The sequence below is a fragment of the Lutjanus erythropterus genome, chromosome 1, assembly GCF_056507025.1.
Source record: "Lutjanus erythropterus isolate fLutEry1 chromosome 1, fLutEry1.hap2, whole genome shotgun sequence".
NCBI classification, from domain to species: domain Eukaryota; kingdom Metazoa; phylum Chordata; class Actinopteri; order Lutjaniformes; family Lutjanidae; genus Lutjanus; species Lutjanus erythropterus.
Genome location: NC_139317.1, coordinates 47,828,410 through 47,846,275, shown reverse-complemented (window position 1 = coordinate 47,846,275; position 17,866 = coordinate 47,828,410). Strand labels below are relative to the sequence as shown.

General features: G+C 38.8%; 1 protein-coding gene across 2 annotated transcripts; it reads left to right on the top strand.

Moving 5' to 3' along the window:
* The first annotated feature begins 892 nt into the window (after positions 1-892).
* spg21 (SPG21 abhydrolase domain containing, maspardin) lies at positions 893-15,682 on the top strand. Of its 2 annotated transcripts, none has more exons than XM_084722614.1 (9): positions 893-1,273; positions 1,510-1,572; positions 9,423-9,584; positions 10,230-10,310; positions 10,409-10,554; positions 10,644-10,752; positions 13,398-13,505; positions 13,591-13,731; positions 15,425-15,682. In XM_084722614.1, the coding sequence occupies exons 2-9, from the start codon at positions 1,510-1,512 to the stop codon at positions 15,548-15,550; spliced, it is 936 nt and encodes a 311-aa protein (XP_084578740.1). In that variant the 5' UTR covers positions 893-1,273; the 3' UTR covers positions 15,551-15,682. The 2 variants fall into 2 exon arrangements, with proteins under 2 accessions (XP_084578740.1, XP_084578732.1); XM_084722606.1 differs by having other exon boundaries at positions 898-1,298.
* Positions 15,683-17,866: the final 2,184 nt, after the last annotated feature.

Genomic DNA, 17,866 nt, shown 5'->3' with positions numbered 1-17,866 from the left:
GGATTAAAATGAATATATTGGAGTAAAATGTTTCATTGTCAGTGAAGGACTTTACTTGTTATGGAGTAATTTTACTCAGTTATAGTTCATTTACTTAAAGGGATAGTTCACCCAAAAATGAAAATTCAGTTATTATCTACTCACCATCATGCCAATTGTAGGTCGGGTTTAATTTCACAGGAAAACAGTGTTGCAGATTCTCCTTAACTAAAGTGAATGGTGAACAGTTTTCAAACAGAAAAAACAACTGGGAAAAAAACCAAAATGTCTCCATACTGCTTGTTTGGTGTAATCCAAGTCTCCTAAAGTCCCAACATGCTGTTTGTACACTGTCATAACACACATCCAGGTCAGACAGTGTGCACATGCACACATGCACATGGCTCCAAGCTGAGGATCTACAGTGAAGATTCAGGCTAAAAACATGTAAAAAACATTGTTTTAGTCAACTTGGCATGTCGGGGCTTTGGGAGACTTGGATTACACCAGAAAAGCAGTATGGAGGCATTTTAAGTTTTTATTCTGGTATTTTTCTACGTTTGAAAACTGGTCACCATTCACTTACATTGTTTGGGAGATTCTGCAACACTGTTTTCCTGTGAAACTCCCTAACATTACAAACCCAACCCTCAATCGGCATAAGGGTGAGGGGATAATGACTGAATTTTTATTTTGGGGTAAACTGTCCCAAAGCAAATCATCTTAAAACTTCTCACACTATTCCTCAATAAGCTAAAGCCTTCTCAGAGTGTCCTGTCAAATCTCTCAACAACAGAAATATTATTAAGACTTATTAACATATTATAAAACTATTCAGCTATGAAAATGTGTTGATTAGGGAATCAAAAAGTCCTGGAACCATCCCAATTCTAGACACATGTACAAGTCCGAGAGCAGTTTGTTTATCTGAGGTGAGAGGTGGAGTGTAAAGAAAGTGAAGGACCTTATCAATTGTGGCCGTTTATATGCGCATGCGTACCTGTAACCCATTCAGTCTTTGGACCAACCGGTTACAAAAGGCTTTAGCTTTAGCTCAGGTCTCTGATTAATACACTACAGCTCTGCTGCAGCTGCATGGTAGTGTAGCCGGTTAACGATAGCCTGTGTGTGAGACAGGCTCTGCGTGTGTGTGTGTGTGTGTGTGTTAACGGTAGGTAGGCGGTGGCACGAGCTTTGCGGAAGTGTGTGAAATGGCAGTCATATGACCAGCAGGCAGCAGCAGCAGCAGCCGGAGAAAATGTTACCCAGATATGGCTGAAGTTCCTCGGACACGGTGACTAACATCCACAACAAACACGGTAACAGCAGCCACACGTGTGCTTTGGATACAGTCTATATGTGGTCATTAAATTCTCAGAATAACGAGTGTAAGCGAGCACACACTGCTGTGAACAGCTAGCAGAGAAGCTAATAGAAATAGTCAGGTGTTTTACTCTCCGTTTACCGCTGAAGAAGTGAACTGGTTGAACTGCTGAAGTGACTATCTGCTCACTGTTTGTTTGTCCTCAGATGGAGGAGATTAAAGTGTCTCCTGACTACAACTGGTTTAGAAGCACAGTGCCGCTGAAGAGAGTAAGTACCTCATGATTTCTAATCTGTGACTGTGATGGTGGTCTGTTAGAAACACTGGGCCCAGTGCTGCTTTACACACAAGTACATCATATAACACGTGACAAACGGACAGAAACAGTTTTACAAAGAAACTGTATGCACATAAATGTTTTCATTATTCGATAGACAAGAGACCAGCTCATTATTATCCTAATGTGTTTATTTCAGTGTTAACAATGTAATAATGAAGCTGCTATGTGTTTGGTGTTGGACATATAACCGCTGATCATTCATGCAGCATGATTAGATTTGCTTGTCTACCTGATAACTATGTGTATCCAGTTGTTTTAAGATTGTGTTTGAGATTTCAGATTGTATTGTTTCATGAAGTGTATTTTAGGAGGTTTGAGTGCAGTGTTGGGGGATTTCACTGACACACAAGTAGGCCAATCAGAGCTTCAAACCTGCCCAGTCATTATAAAAGTAACTTAGAGAGCTGTTTTTGTCCATCTGGCATTAAAGGGATAGTTCACATTATTTGAAGTGTGGTTGTATAAGGTACTTCTCCATAGTCAGTGTATTACCTACAGTAGACGGAAGTCAACACGCCCCTGATTTGGAGAAGCAGCAGGAGTACTGGTGTAGGAAGCTAAGCAATGTACAGATGTAGACAGGGTCAGCAGCAACATGTATTTTAGACACTTAAAAGTCAGTATTAGTGGCAAGTACAATTTTCTATACACTGGAGTGACGTGAGACATTATTTCAGAAAGCTGTTGTCATGTCACAGTATTCTTTGCAAAAAATATAATTGGTGAGACATCACGAGTCACAGTCCAGATAACTGCATCACCCTCTTTTCAAACATGGATGTGTGCAGTGGACGTTAGTTTTAGTCAGTGGATGCTAGTTTTGATCAGACTAACTAGCGTTAGCTAACTGGTTGCTAAAGTAACATTTACCTGCCAAATCTAGTTGAAGGGTGTCCTAATGTAACATATCAAATCTTTCCCAACCTGTTTATAATGAAAGGCACACCAGCTTGTTCACATGTCAGTAGGGCTGCAATGATTAATTGATTAGTCAGTTATTAATTTAACTAACTAACTATTTTGATAACCATTCAATCAGTTTCAATTTTTTTTTTAAAGAAAAAAGTCAAAATTCATTGATTTGAGTTTCTTACATGTGAATATTTTTGTTTTCTTTGGTCCTTAATTAGAGTAAACTGAATACTTTTGGGTTCTGGGCAAAACGAAGACATTTGAGAACATCATCTCAGGCTAACGTTAACTTCAGTGAATTGTATATTAATTTACAACTTTAACGTTTCAGTTCAGAATCATTTCGCTGAGTTAAGACTAACTCCCATTGCATCTGTCTTGCCCTCCCATTTAAATGTCCATTATTGTCGTAAGTTACAAGGGGAATAAAAACAAACGTAATAAAACAAGACCTACCGGTGTTCTGGTTTAATAAGTGACTGTGTTAACTGGTGACTCAGCAAAATAAGTGGTAGCACTGGTTACAGTGTGATACTGTATTTGGTGACCCATCAGATTCCGCAATCTGCGGTGATGAAAAAGCACTCAGATCCTTTACTTAAGTAAAAGCATTAAGACCACAATGTAAAAATACTTAATTACAAGTAAAAATCCTGAATTTAAAGTCCTAATGTAAAAGTACTAAGTAAAGTAAAGTTACTTTACTTTTACTGTAGTAGCCTACTTAGTAATTTTAACTTTACTTTTACTTTAGTGCCTTACTTAGTACTTTTTACTTAAGGACGAAGGTAAAAGTAACAATTAATATAAATATAAACAGAAGATGCACCAGAATGCTTTGTTTACATGTTAAAATCACAAAATTTGTCTTCTTGGGTACGAGGCTCTCAGATCCCCTAGTGGGTTTATGAACGTGTCACCTTTATCACCTCTTATGAGTTTGCAGGTCTGAAACTAACATATTAAGACAGTGATAGAGCAGCTACTCATGTGTTCTGTGATGTAAAATTACTCTTTTTTTCCCAAAGGAATCTGGTTACTAGCTATAAGTGAACATACAAATAGAACATCATAAGTTAAGTAAATAAAAAAACTTGTTATGTTCTGTTATGAAAATATTGGATAGTCATCTATCGATATAAACCAATATAGACGTGCTAGGGCCTAGGGCCCGATATCAGCCTAGCAGCTAGGCTGATATCGGGTCAAAAATATTAGTTGGACGATTTATCTGTCTGGCTCTCTGGTCGTATGTACCTAATACAACCCCACTTAAAATAATCTGAACTATTCTTCTAGTTTATACTGTTGTGAGTTTTTCTGTAGTGGGGGGTGTGATCATGATTTGAGCTTTGTCATAAATGCAACAGTAAACATTTGACGTCAGTAAGATTACTGGACTCGTGTGGTGCTGGAAAGGAATTTCGTCAGATCATGAGCGCAAGATGAAGAATGAAGTATTTTCTCATCTATTTATTTAGTTTAATTTTGCACCTCAAAACCAGTTACAGTAACAAAAAAAAAGACAATATCAAAGTCTTTTGGATAATTTTTCTTTTTCAAGTATAACAAATATGATATCATGTTGAAAACCATTCGAGTCAAAGAACAAAAGAGGCTTTTGTCAAGCCTACCACAAGCAAACAGTGAAAGAGCCGATGTGGCTTCCAGGGTTGAGCTGGTGATCTGAAAATGATCATTTCCCTAATATACTTTCAAACAGCTCGTCATCAAGCCATTTTATCCACATGCCAACATCGACCTCACGCAACAGGAAACACTACATGTGCGCAGGCAGATGGAAACACACTTAATGAGAGAGAAAGTGAGCAAAACATTCTTTGCTCCAAATATGTTGAGCTGAACTTATTATCACATCAGTGAAATACGGAATAGAACAGCTCAGAGACGTCATCGCAGGTGTTGTAGTGAAAGTTTGGACACAGCTTCACCTTCAGCTGATGGATGGTTGCTGGCTTAAAATCTGCTCTGTGTGCTCTCCTGTATGTGTAGGCCGTCTGTACTGATAGAAGTGTCAGCTGAGTGTGCTAGGACCTCAACACACACACACACACACACACACACACACACACACACACACACACACTCTATTACATGCTATATAAATAAAGCTGAGTTGAGTTGAGGTGATGGCACTGAATAATCATGTGATTGGACACAGTACAGTCTGCTGAGCTGTACCACGCCTCAACAATAAGACTCGCCAAGTAAAATGCCATTTTGGACAAGTAAATCTGGCAGTAAAAAAGAATTGAACTATTTTGATAATCAATTAATCATTAAAGTAATTTTTCATGAACAATAGCAGAAATTTCAGAATGTTTTCAGCCTCTTAAATGACTGTCTTTCGGTTTTAGACTGACAAAACAAGACATTTAAAGACATCACCTTGGACTTAAAAGGATTGGGATGGACATTTTTCACGTTGTTGCATTGGACATTTTATTAACATGACAGCCTGAGATTAAACATGACAACTTCGGTCTTTGTTGTTATTTGAAGGGATGGGGAATATATCAATATTAAATTGTATTGTGAGATGAGACCAGGTATCATTAAAGATTTAGCATATTGTTATGTCGTGATGTGGTTTTCTTTGCTTTTTTTAAAGGCTGTAAATTACATCACTTTACAGTAAAGTGATGTAATTTTCTGAACTTTGACTCCTTTTCTTTACCCACTTAGTCAATATGTCCACATTACTGATGATTATGTATTAAAAAATCACTGCGTTAATATTTTGTGAGAGCACCAACAGTCATCTCTATAATATTGTAAAAGCAGTATCAAAGTATTTGAGTCAAAGATTTTGAAAATGTGATGTTTACTGATTGTGTAACCTCCGTTGGAGTACACAACATGTCGTCAGTCACGACCTACATAATCAGTAATTATGGATACTGACTGTTATGAAACTTGACTATCATGATAGGTTTTTCAGCTGTATTGCCCAGGCCTTGTTATTTTATCACCTCTAATAAGTAAAACAATTTGTACAGGGGCAAAGAAAACTTTGACTCTGGGCAAGTAGATTTCTGACCTACTTTCCTGACAAATGGAAAAAAAAACATTAACATTGAAGCAGAGCTGACATGTTTATTGATTAATTAGTCAATTGACAGAAAATAATAATAATATTAATAGTAATAATAATTATTATATTTATAATAATAATAATGATCAGTCAGGCTGGAGTGAACAGACTGTAACTGTAGAAGACACCCACTGGATCTGTGTGAGTCAGATTGTTGAAGCCTCACTGTAACTTGAGATAAACTGTAGAACATATTGTAATGCAAAAAGAGTGGATTTTACTGAAAACACATTATGAAGCGATCTGTTAATATCCAGTCTGAACCGGAGGAAGAAAAACCTTCTGTCAGTGTTCCTCTGGACACCTGAGTATTGTTTTAAGGCAGACGTGAAAAACTGTGAACCTGTCCTTTAGTATTTCAGTATGACTGATGAGTCAGTGTCATGAGTAGCATGTGTTTTTGTTTAAAGATCTCTCACCCACCAAGTGGATCCGTACATCACACAACAACCACAGTCATACTGAGACTGCATAAAGATCAACAGTAGTACAGCTATTTCATTATAAAGCCCACATGGGAAAAATGACAGGACAGATTGAGCCTCATGCAAGAACCAAGATTTGTTCTTAAGTGGTGTATAAGTGATTGAAGAGAACTTGTTGCAATTCAAACACAGTTTATTAGGTCCAGACCTGTTGTAGAGTCATGTCAGTCTGCTGGTATCCAAACCAAAGTTTTTCACTACTGACTGTATATGTCATTAGTCTGCAGACATTTTGAGTTTTAAAAATAAATTACACTTCATAATTATGGCAACATTATCCTGTTTGACTACATTTAAAATTATAATATAATTTACATATAAAGCCTCTCATCATTAATTTTATGCTGTATTATAACCTGCTGTCAGGTTTATTGGTCATGTATTTTCACAGGCAGGTTTATGAGGTCGCTGTCCACAGGAACATTGTGACTTATTCTGTTCTCTATTTCTGTGATGAGGACTTCCTCTTGAGCTTCTCATCCTGCTGCTGTCACTGACCACCTTGCTGTGGCAAAACTTTTTTTTTTCTTTAAAGTCATTTTGAAGTTATATTTCCCGTTTCTTTTCATTCCACTGCTGACGCTGTTAAAATGACAGATTTTTCTTTATGGGTCTCTGAAAGCAGGACTTTAATCTCCAACTTCATGAACAACTTCTTTTACTCTTTGATGCCATTTTCATGAGTGAACAGCTCATATGGGACAGGAAGTGTAGCTTCATATGAGATTATTGGGGTGTAAATTATGCTTATTTACAAGTCTCATGGCCGTGCACTCAAACACGCACAGGTGCATCATTTACACAGTTATCTGAGGTTACAAGGGTTTGCTGAATCACATGCGACATGTTTGTACGAGATGACTGTATGAAAACAAGTAAGATAAGAATAAGAAAATGTTCTTACATGAAACCCAGTATTCCTATGAAAATGTTCTCTGGTCATATTCCAGAGGACAAAATGTGACCGTGTTCATAAGCAGTGCACAGTGTAAAAATCTGAAGAGCATACTTACATGATGTAGTTTTCATGTTTTTCCCATGACCTCAAAATAATGATTATTTTCACTGGCAGTTAATCTGCTGAGTATTCACACAATTAATTGTTCATTGTCAGAAAGAAGTGCAAAAGGAAAGTTTAAAGCAACTTAAATTGGTTGCTTTTGCCAACTGCATCGCAAAACTCATTCCCTTTATTATCATAACAGATGTAAAAAAGAAGACTTGAATATTCACATCTGAGAATGTCTTTTTTTAACAAAAAAAGACAAAAAAACAGACAAACAGTTTATTTATTATCATATCATAATTGTTGCTGGTTATCAGTTTCATATTTAAAACTGGGTGAGGTCATTACCTTGAGTGTTCATCCTGTTTGTGCTGCGTCCTGTTTACCTTTGGAAGTCAGAGCTGGAAATGACATCAAAACCAAGTTGACTGTGTTCCAGATCAGCAAGTTGGAACAATAAAGATCAGTGCCTGCACTTGTTGTTCTTGTTAACAACACATTAGGCAGCATTTTGTGCATATGAACACCACAGCAACATGTGCACAGACAGACAGAAGTTGGACAGTACTGTATGTGTGATACGAAAGACAGAAGTGGTAATAAACAGTACATTACTACAGAGTGGAGCAGGGTCAGTGTTGGTGGGGTTTCTCTGACTTTCTGAATCAGAAATCCCCATTACAGTTGAAATTTCCAACTGGAAACTCAGAAATTCTGATTTCACAGTTCAAATGAAACGCATCATTAGTTCTGGATGATTTTTTCTCCCGGAACTTTATTCAAGTGTCAGTGCACTCTTTATCATAATTAAAACTTCTTATTCGTTTCTTATTTCACAGAATATTTACGTTTCCACTTAAGAAACTTGAGAAGGACTTACACCCGAACCAAACTCTTAAATCTTAAATCACAGACTGAATATATATTTGTGAACATTCTTCTCCATCTTTTAGTCCTCTAGTCAAATACTTCAGTATTTGTCTCTAGCTGTCTGTTTGGGAAGAGACTTTTGGGCCCTGATTAGGGGTGGTGAAAAAAATCAATTATTAATTAATCGCAATTATGTTATGGACGAGTATGAATCGATTATTGAATTTTCAAAAATCGATTATTTTTTGCATTATTTTATTTTGCAAAAATGTTATCCTGCGGTCAACGGAAGTTGAACGTCACGCGAGTGCGCCCAGTTCCAATTCGCAAGTGTGTGCAGCGGCCAGAGCGAGTGAGCCGTACGAGCAGGTGTGTAAAATGGACGAGGATCAACCAGCAACGAGCAACCAACTAGGGCTGCAACGGATCGCAGTTGATCCGTGCCCGTACGGATCGCCTTCTACGGTTCGGCACGCATGTGATCCGCGGACCACATGTGAGCATCATAGTTTTACTGTCACTTTTGTATAAGTTATAATACCAGAAATCTCAATGCAGAGTTGCAGTGAAAAGACAGATGCTGCTGTGTGCAGCGCATCTCTGTGAAGAGCGACGTCACATCGCCTTGAGTGAAATCCAGACCATAACTTTTTTCACTGATGTAACTCTGCTATCACCAAAGAAACAGATCATAAAACTGTGATGTTCATTGAAACTTTGGTGATATCAGCTGTCTTAACTTCTACACAGCTCCTCTCTGCTCACCGCTGCAGCTCTGTCTCACCCCGTCTGTGACACAGTGTGTCTGCTGATTGATTGATTGATCATGACTTCTAACCAATCAGATGTGCTGCTGTAGGCGGGACATTGAGCCAGACTACAGAGTGTAGTTGTGTATTATACTGTACAGTGTATAATGATCTAATATATGTATAGTATATACATAGAACAGCACTGTATAAGTTTGAAGTTTTTAATATTATTACCATTATCATTACTATTACCATTATTATTACATTACATAACTATGGTGATAATTACAGACAGACAAAGATCAAAGACAAGTGCATTTTTAAAATAATTTAACCCTAATCCCATTCTTTTTTGCACTACACAGGAAGTGCTTTGAGTTGTTACTCAATAAGAGTGAAGTAATTCAGCAACTGACTGTTTTTTTTAATGGTGCAATAACTTTGTGGTGTATTTTGGGTTACTGTTGTCAAATGGAAACTCAATAATCGCTAATTGAGAATCATTAATAATCGAAAATCGGTTGGTAATCGAATCGGGACCTCAATAATCGTAATCGAATCGGATTGGGAAATCAGACAGATTAACCACCCCTAGCCCTGATGTATTTTCCTCACCACGTCGTGTTTTGTCTCCACCAGATCATTGTTGATGATGATGACAGTAAGGTGTGGTCACTGTATGATGCCGGCCCAAAGAGCATCCGGTGTCCCATCATCTTCCTGCCTCCAGTCAGCGGCACAGCTGAGGTGTTCTTCCAGCAGGTGTTGGCTCTGACAGGCTGGGGCTACAGAGTCATCTCGGTGAGCAAACCATCAGAACCATTGTATTATTACACTGATAATCTGCTGATTATTTTCCCAGTGAATCTGATTATTTGTTTGACTCGTGAGATGTGTAACAACAGTGAAAACTGCCCATCTTCACTTTCCCAACTGAAGATGGACATGTCTTTTCTTCGTGTGTCTGGTTTTTCCAACCAACAGTCCAAAATCTTCAGTTTACTGTGATACAAAACAAAAGATCTGACACCAGACGATTGTTTGGGAGTTTTCACTTGTTCGTAGGGGTGGGTGATATGGCCCTAAATAATGTTTTTGCTCTAAAAATATTCTTGATATGACAAAATACTGAAAAATATTTTTGGTTCAGATCTCACAAAGCCTAAAGCAAGCCTTACTTGAAGACGAGTCTGTAGTCTTCAGATATACAATACAAGGTGTATTGAAAAAAAAGGTATTCAGGCCAGTCTGACAGTTTATATACAGATCAGTGAATGACAGATGTGACAGAGGTCTGGTGTTGGTTCAGCTGAGTTCTGTTTGAAAAGCTTTGTCATCTCCTGTGAGAATATGAATATGTGTACATATATGAGTCGGCTCAAAAAACACTGAGACACTGACAACAGCTAAATGTAAAATAATAAAATGCGTGTGTGTGTTCTCCAGCTGCAGTATCCTGTCTACTGGGACCTGATGGAGTTCTGTGATGGCTTCAGGAAACTTCTGGATCACCTGCAGTTGGATAAAGTCAGTGTGCGTTCCTCCTGCTTCACAGCAGACTCTTCTCGCTCTGTTAAGCAGAATCTGTCTCTTTCTGATGCTGATCTCTGTCTGTGCACCTTCAGGTCCATCTGTTCGGGGCGTCTCTGGGTGGATTCTTGGCTCAGAAGTTTGCAGAGTGCACACACAAGTCACCCAGAGTGCACTCACTGATCCTGTGTAACTCATTCAGTGACACGTCCATCTTTAACCAGACATGGACAGCAAACAGGTGAGTTTAATGATTCCAGACAGAACAGATTCTCCTCTGAGTGTTGACCTTCATTCATAATGTCTGGTGTCTGTGTTTTTGCTCAACAGTTTCTGGTTGATGCCAGCCTTCATGTTGAAGAAGATTGTTCTGGGCAACTTTGCTAAAGGACCTGTGGACTCTAAAATGGCAGATGCAATCGACTTCATGGTTGACAGGGTGAGTGTGCATTCACACTGAATCTGGTGCTGCAGCAGTGTGAGGGGTGGGAGGGTGTTTATTTGTGGAACAACCAGATAAGTGTTTCATTTCTCTAATTTACCTGCTTTCTCGCACCTCTCTCTTTCTCCCCTTCTCCCCATTCATTCACAAACAAACCAAAAAAGCCTCTTGGTGTCACTATTTTGCAGCATAAACTGCAGCCATACCCAGATGTTGAAACTGGGTACACGAAATAAACCAAACCAGCACACAGCTGGAGAGTACCTGTTTTCAGAGATATTTCAGGCTGACTGTCAAGCAGTCTGATCGCCGGCTCCTGATTGGCCACCGAAGCCTGACATCATGTTGCATTTCCCCAAAAGTTGACTCTTTATGCTTTGTTTTGGCACCCCTCTGTGGCTCTCAACATCGCAGCCCAAAAACATTACCCTCATTCAAAATGAATGAGAAAAGCTGCGTGTTCATGGCAGCACCAGATGCAGTCTGAATGAGACCTGAGTGGAAGTATGTGTTCCTGAGGTAGTTCATGTTAGAGAACAGTCTAAAGGAATACCTAATCTTGATTAGATTTACTTGGTAAAGACATGAGGCTAAATATTAACATCACTCAGGCTGAATGGTATCATAATGTACAGGCTCTCAGCCACCAGTGTAAAAGTTTACTGGCAGTGAGCTGAGGAAACATTTATGGATTTATTGATTTCATTTTCCTGCCTCCTCTAGCACTGCACACCCTCAGAGCAGATCTGTAGGTCTTTATTGATCATAATATATACAGTCAATACATCACACTAGGGCTGGGCAATATATTGATTTTATTTTGTTATATTCAAGTAAAAATTTATGTGCGATATAGCAGATGACCATATCATTATATTTCCGCTGGTACCTGCTGAGGAGCAGTTACTTTACTACTTTACTTCAGACCGCCATAAAGTGTGTAGATAAGCTCAGATGGCGGTATAATAGTTATAGGCTGTATGTTGTGTTTGCTGCCACAGAAAACAAATAAAAAGTCCCTGTTTTTTCAACATTGATACAGCGTCTTCCTGTACTCTTCACAGCAGAGCTGAGAGCTAACTTAGCTGGGTAGCTTGGATTTGTGGCGAAAAAAAAATCACAAGAGAAAATGTGATTCATCACTTTACAACAAGCCCCTCTAGACCTCTGTCACACAGGTTACCCACAAACCCACCTTCCATACATGGGAAGATTTGTCCAGTAACACAGGTGTATTGGGTGTAATTCAAGTCCATGACTTAAGCTAAAGTCTAAAGCTAAAAACTAATACTCCACACTGAAAATACTCCACTACTAGTAAAAGTTTTGCATTTTAAACTTCACTAAAGTAAAAGTATGTCAGTATTACAGCAAAATGTACTGAAGTGTCAGAAATAAATGTTTTTACTCATTGTTTAGTGAAATGTTGCCTGTCAGTGTTTTATTATTGTACCTGATGTTTGTGGATTAATATTACTGCTGCATTAATGTGTCTGTTGCATTTTACTGCTGTAGATGTTTCAAGTTGTGCTCATGTTATCTACTGTATTTACTGCTGGGTACTTTAATCTACAGACATGCATCATGGTCAGTAAGATCATCATATGTTTGCATTATTTGAGAATGTAAAGTATTTTATTTTAGAGAAAATGTGTACATCGAGAAATGTGTTGCATCTTGCACAAGAGTCTGAAAATATCAAGATATTTTTAAGCCATGTTGTGAGAGATATAAACAGCAACCTGTGGAGACGATGCTTCACACAGACATTATTTTACTGCACTACCAGTGCTGTGACATTAAAGGGAGTGTAGCCGAACCTTTCAGTGAGCCAGCACCTCAATTCCAATATGGCCGCTACACACTCCCACTGCCCACTCTCACTCCATCCGTGTGTTTGCTCGGAGGGTCTGCCAGATCGAGTGTCATCCCAAAACAGTCAGCCTGAAGGGGGAGTGGCATATAAAACCCTCCAGCTGCAAGTCTGCATTGAAGCATATCTTTGTGTCCTTGATGGCGGAAACATCATGAAAGTTAGTTCTGAGTGAGGTGCTGGTATTTCCAAAGGATCAGTTATAAGTCATAAGTGACTTTACCCCACATTTTTCATGCACACATGATGGAAGGACATGACCAAAAAATATTCAACAAAACAGATGTGGTCGAAAAAGCATGGGAGCGAGTTGTTATTTATTTGATTATAAATTTTTCTTTCACAAACTCACTGCCTCATTACCACTATCTTTGTCAATGTTGGTTATAAGGCTATTGTTTTAATATTTATTTAATTACAATATCCATTGTAATGAGTGTTCCTGTTTCCACCAGAGAAAGGCAAGGGCTTGCCAAAGCTCACTAGTGTATTTACACCCTCCACCTTATTAAGTGACCCTCCACACCAAGTCGCACTCGTCCTTGAGTAGGAGTTTGTAGTGGCTGGTTTGGAAATGAGCCATCATGCATAATAGAAAAGTTCCTGAAGGGAAGTGAACTCCAGTCAGCATCACTGGTATCATCTGTGTTTACTCTATAATTTAATGTCAAAATGTCTGCTGTGGAAACATTGTGTTACCACTCACTCTTCTGGCTGTGTTTGTGTTTGAATGCTGACCTCTGACCTCTGTGTGTTGTGTGTGTTGCAGTTGGAGAGTCTGAACCAAAGTGAGTTAGCATCACGGCTAACACTCAACTGTCAGAACTCTTATGTGGAGCCTCACAAAATCAAAGATGTTGCAGTGACCATTATAGATGTAAGTGTTGAAGCGTCCAGGATCCACTCATGTGTGTTTCTGCTGCAGTGTGCTGAGTCATGTTTTCTGTGTGGACGGTGTGCAGGTGTTTGATCAGAGTGCTCTGTCGCTGGAGGCCAAGGAGGAGATGTATAAACTGTATCCTAATGCCAGACGAGCTCATCTGAAGACAGGAGGAAACTTCCCATACCTGTGCAGGAGCGCTGAGGTCAACCTCTACATCCAGGTACACTCATTCACTGACACTGTGCTGGTTCTGCTGCTTCATCAGCTCCAGCCTGTAGATGGAGACACGTTGATCCTCCAGCTGAACCGACTCATATTTTATCTGAGTGCTGCTACCACTTTTCAACTGAAGTTGTATCAGGAGGGTTGGTGATTTATCCATAAAGGGACAGTTCATCCCCAAACCAAAAATGTATATTTTTCCCCTGGCCTGTAGTGCTGTGTTTCCACCTAGATTGTTTTAGTGTGACTTGTGTAGTTTTTAAGATAGTGGCAGTAAAGATGTCTCATTATCTCTAAAATAATGGAACTAATTGGCACTTGGCTTATGATGCTCAAAGAGACAAAAAAATACATTTGAACCAGTGTTTCTTTCCAAAGATCATGACCGAGTTACTCAAGATAGTAGAAAGACAGAAGTTCCTTTTTGACTGGTCAACTGGTCTAAATTAAAATTTCTATTTAAATTAGTTTGTAAATGAGGGGAAATAGTCAGCACATTTCAACAGTTGCTGAGGCCACTTTCAATATTGTATGTGGAGGTGGGAAATGATAGCTTCGCTGTGCTTATCAATAATTTAAAGTGGATATTGACAACTTTTTTTGCTTTGACTTACCATTATGAAGTAAATGTTGACTGCACAGAGTAATGGCTATAGAATAATGAAGGCATCCATGTTTACACTAGTTCCCCATGAGCCTTCATTTCATTGTGCTGTTCTGTAAAATAAATATAATAGTTCTGAAAAATAATGTGTCTATTTTAGACTAAATTAATGAACAAATTAACTTTTTCTTCTGTTTTCTTTGTTATGATCCCCTCACCCCTGTTGTAGATACTTATTTGTGCAAAACAATAACATCAAACTGTTACAGCCTCTGGAAATGAGGCTTTAAATAGTAAAATACACACATGAGGTCAAAGTTTAGTTCCTCATTAAGCATCCACAAAGATCTGAATGAAAATAAATGTTGGTTAAAAAAAAAGAAAATACAGCTCATTTTGCTTTTTAGACCATTTTTCAGACTGTGTTGGTGTGTCAGCTCAGTGAGTAACAGATGTCCTGCTGTGGACTGCTGTAGACGCAGGCAGCAGCAAAATGTATTTTAGCTCGTAAACAAAGGGCCACCTAAAAATATTGATATGTGTTTAAGTGTACGCTGTATTTGGAACATGTTTGCTGCTTTACTTTGTAAAAAGAGCAGAGACAGCAGCTTCAGTTCCCTGTTAGAAAACCCTGTCTGATGACAACCACCAGAATCCAAGTACAGAAACAGTCTTCTTACCTCACAGGACACAGGAGTTATAAGAGTTTGTGTTTGTGAGTTAGCTTGTGTTATTGTTGTATTGTTGGTGCTTTAACACGTTTGTTTGGGTCTGAACTAATGTTACTTGCTGCAGATTGAAGCAGTGGTAGACCAGCAGCTCCCACGTCCTGTGAGGGGAAAGTGGAAAAACTTAGATGGCAGTATTTTAAATTGGGATTAAATCTGATTTCTAGAACTTTTTATATGCTTACTTTGATGTACATATGACCCTAAATTACATGGTTAGAAGACTATATGGTGGATTTGGGTTTAGTTTACAATAACATCACTCAGGATGAGATATAAATGATAGAACAGCAGTCATTTTACAGAACATCAGGATGTCTTCAGGTGTTTTGATGATGCTGCTTGTCATTTGTGGACAGATTCACCTGCGTCAGTTCCATGGGACGCGATACGCTGCCATCAGCCCTGACATGGTGAGCGCTGAGGAGCTGGAGGTGCAGGAGAGCCACTTGAGCAGCAACCAGGACTCGGACGACAACCAGTGAGACGGCGTTTACTTTGCAGTCCGTCTCCTCTGAACATTTCATACAGTTTCTCCTGAACGCATCATTTCACTGGACGTTCTTCAGATTTTCTACAGAGCTCCACAGCCAATCAGAGAGTCAGCGGAGAGTATTTTTATTTGACAGATGAAGCAATATTTTGATAATAACCTGTACATAACTGGCACAGGGCCGCTTTGCTTTAAAAAGATACAACACTTTGCCTTATGTGGAATGAATCTGATAGTTGTTGCACTTATAAACTGCCTGAACTGTTTGCCTCAAGTGTGATGTGTGATGTATATACTGGTTAACAGAGCCAGCAGTGAACTGGTTTCCTGTTAACACAAAGATGGACACACTGGTTAAGACAGAGAGACAGAGTATATCTGAAAGTGTTTGTGTAATTTAGTACAACAAACTTACATTTGTTCCTTTTTTTTTGAATACATTTAATTATTTTGAATTTCACATGTTGTTGTTGTCATTTCCGCTTATGTGTCACAGCATTTGGAATGAGTTTGACATGTGAGGAGTGTCATAACTTTCAAAGCTTTAGCCTCTGAAACACAACTTCTGTTTTTACACACTGAAACTTGTACTGAACAGGTCACAGGATGTTTTGTCGTGTTGAGTCACTTGCCCCTGAAAGATGGATGTTCCTCCAAATATAAACCACTAACAGCTGTGGGCCCCAGATGTTCCTGCAGCTGGAATTCTTCACTTTGCTTTCTGTTTCTGAACACTTCATCTGAAGAGTAAATGGAGATGATGTGCTGTGCCTTACAGATAATATACACATCCTCTACACTGTGAGACATTCTCTTCATGTTATACTTAGACTTTAGCAGAAAACCAGCTGAAAGTTGAAATCTGCTCATGTCATGACAAACCAATGAACAGCAGAGTGTGCTTCAAATGTTTGTTCCATTCACTTTTTTCATTACAGTAGAACTGATCCTATTTCCGAAGTCTACAGTATCTACTGCTTCAGCCCTTTTTGAAATATTAAGAGTTGGCAGGTGTATTGTTTTTAATCTTTATTTATTCAGGGAAAGTTCAGATAGAAACACTGCATTTCAATAGTAGTTCCACTTCCCCTCAGCCCTCCGTGCGATAGAACAGCTTATGTCAACAGAGGCCACTTGGAGAGCAGAGGGTGGGGAACAAGGGAGGATTTCATGAAACACACTCCTCCTCATTCACTCTGAGCCCGAACTATCATGGATCAACCACCAGTTGTAGCTTAGTGTTATACTTCTTTTTACAGATAATCAGAAATCCCTGCAGACTCATTTCATTGAGGTAAAAGCATCTTCTGCACTTGGTAATGAGCTGCATCAGTTTCTTATTTAGCATTGTCTGATCTGTCTTATGAATATCTATTATTGTTGCAGGTTTACGATATCTTGCAAAACATTTTTTCCCATGCATGAAATGTTGATTATTATGCATTATGTCCCTGGTAAACAAATAAATATATACATATTTTTTGCACCAAATGCATGATGACTGCAATGCATTGTGGTTAATACACACCTCTGGGGTGACCATTGTTCAATCAGCAGGGTTTGTTCACTGCTTAGAAGAATACTCATGTCACTTTCCTTTTGTGACAGTTTCCTGCTTTCGACAGTCAGGTGTTCTGGTCTGCTTATGTTCTCCATGTACGCTCACAGCGTAGGCTCGCTTCAGCCTGGCTTTAGTTAGCATTGACTACACACAGCTGAATTGTGTCAGTGGAATAGCTTAGGCCAGCCATTCCAAAACTCAAGAGCGCCATAGCCCACTTTGAAAACTTTTGATCACAGATCTGACCAACACAACACTGACAGTACCAATGACAAGATAAAAGATCATGTGATTGGTCACCAAATACGGTTTAACATCTGTTAAACAAGTTCAGATAAATGGAGACTAACACATACAGTGGTGTGAAAAAGTGTTTGCTCCCTTCCTGCATGTTTGTCACACTTAAATGTTTCACATCATCAAACAAATTTAAATATTAGCCGAAGACAACACAAGTAAACACAAAATGCAGTTTTTATATTAAGGTTTTTATTATTAAGGGAGAAAAAAATCCAAACCTACATGGCCCTGTGTGAAAAAGTGATTGCCCCCGTTAAAACATAACTGTGGTTTATCATACCTGAGTTCAGTTTCTCTAGCCACACCCAGGCCTGATTACTGCCACACCTGTTTTCTATCAAGAAATCACTTAAATAGGACCTGACTGACAAAGTGAAGTAGACCAAAAGATCCTCAAAAGCTAGACATCATGCAGAGATCTAAAGAAATTCAGGAACAAATGAGAAA

Coding starts and splice junctions, on each gene's coding strand:
- spg21 (XM_084722614.1), top strand. CDS start 1,510: ATGGAGGAGATTAAAGTGTCTCCTGACTACAACTGGTTTAGAAGCACA. Junction 9,585..10,229: donor GGGGCTACAGAGTCATCTCG/GTGAGCAAACCA, acceptor TGTGTTCTCCAG/CTGCAGTATCCTGTCTACTG. Junction 10,311..10,408: donor ATCACCTGCAGTTGGATAAA/GTCAGTGTGCGT, acceptor GTGCACCTTCAG/GTCCATCTGTTCGGGGCGTC.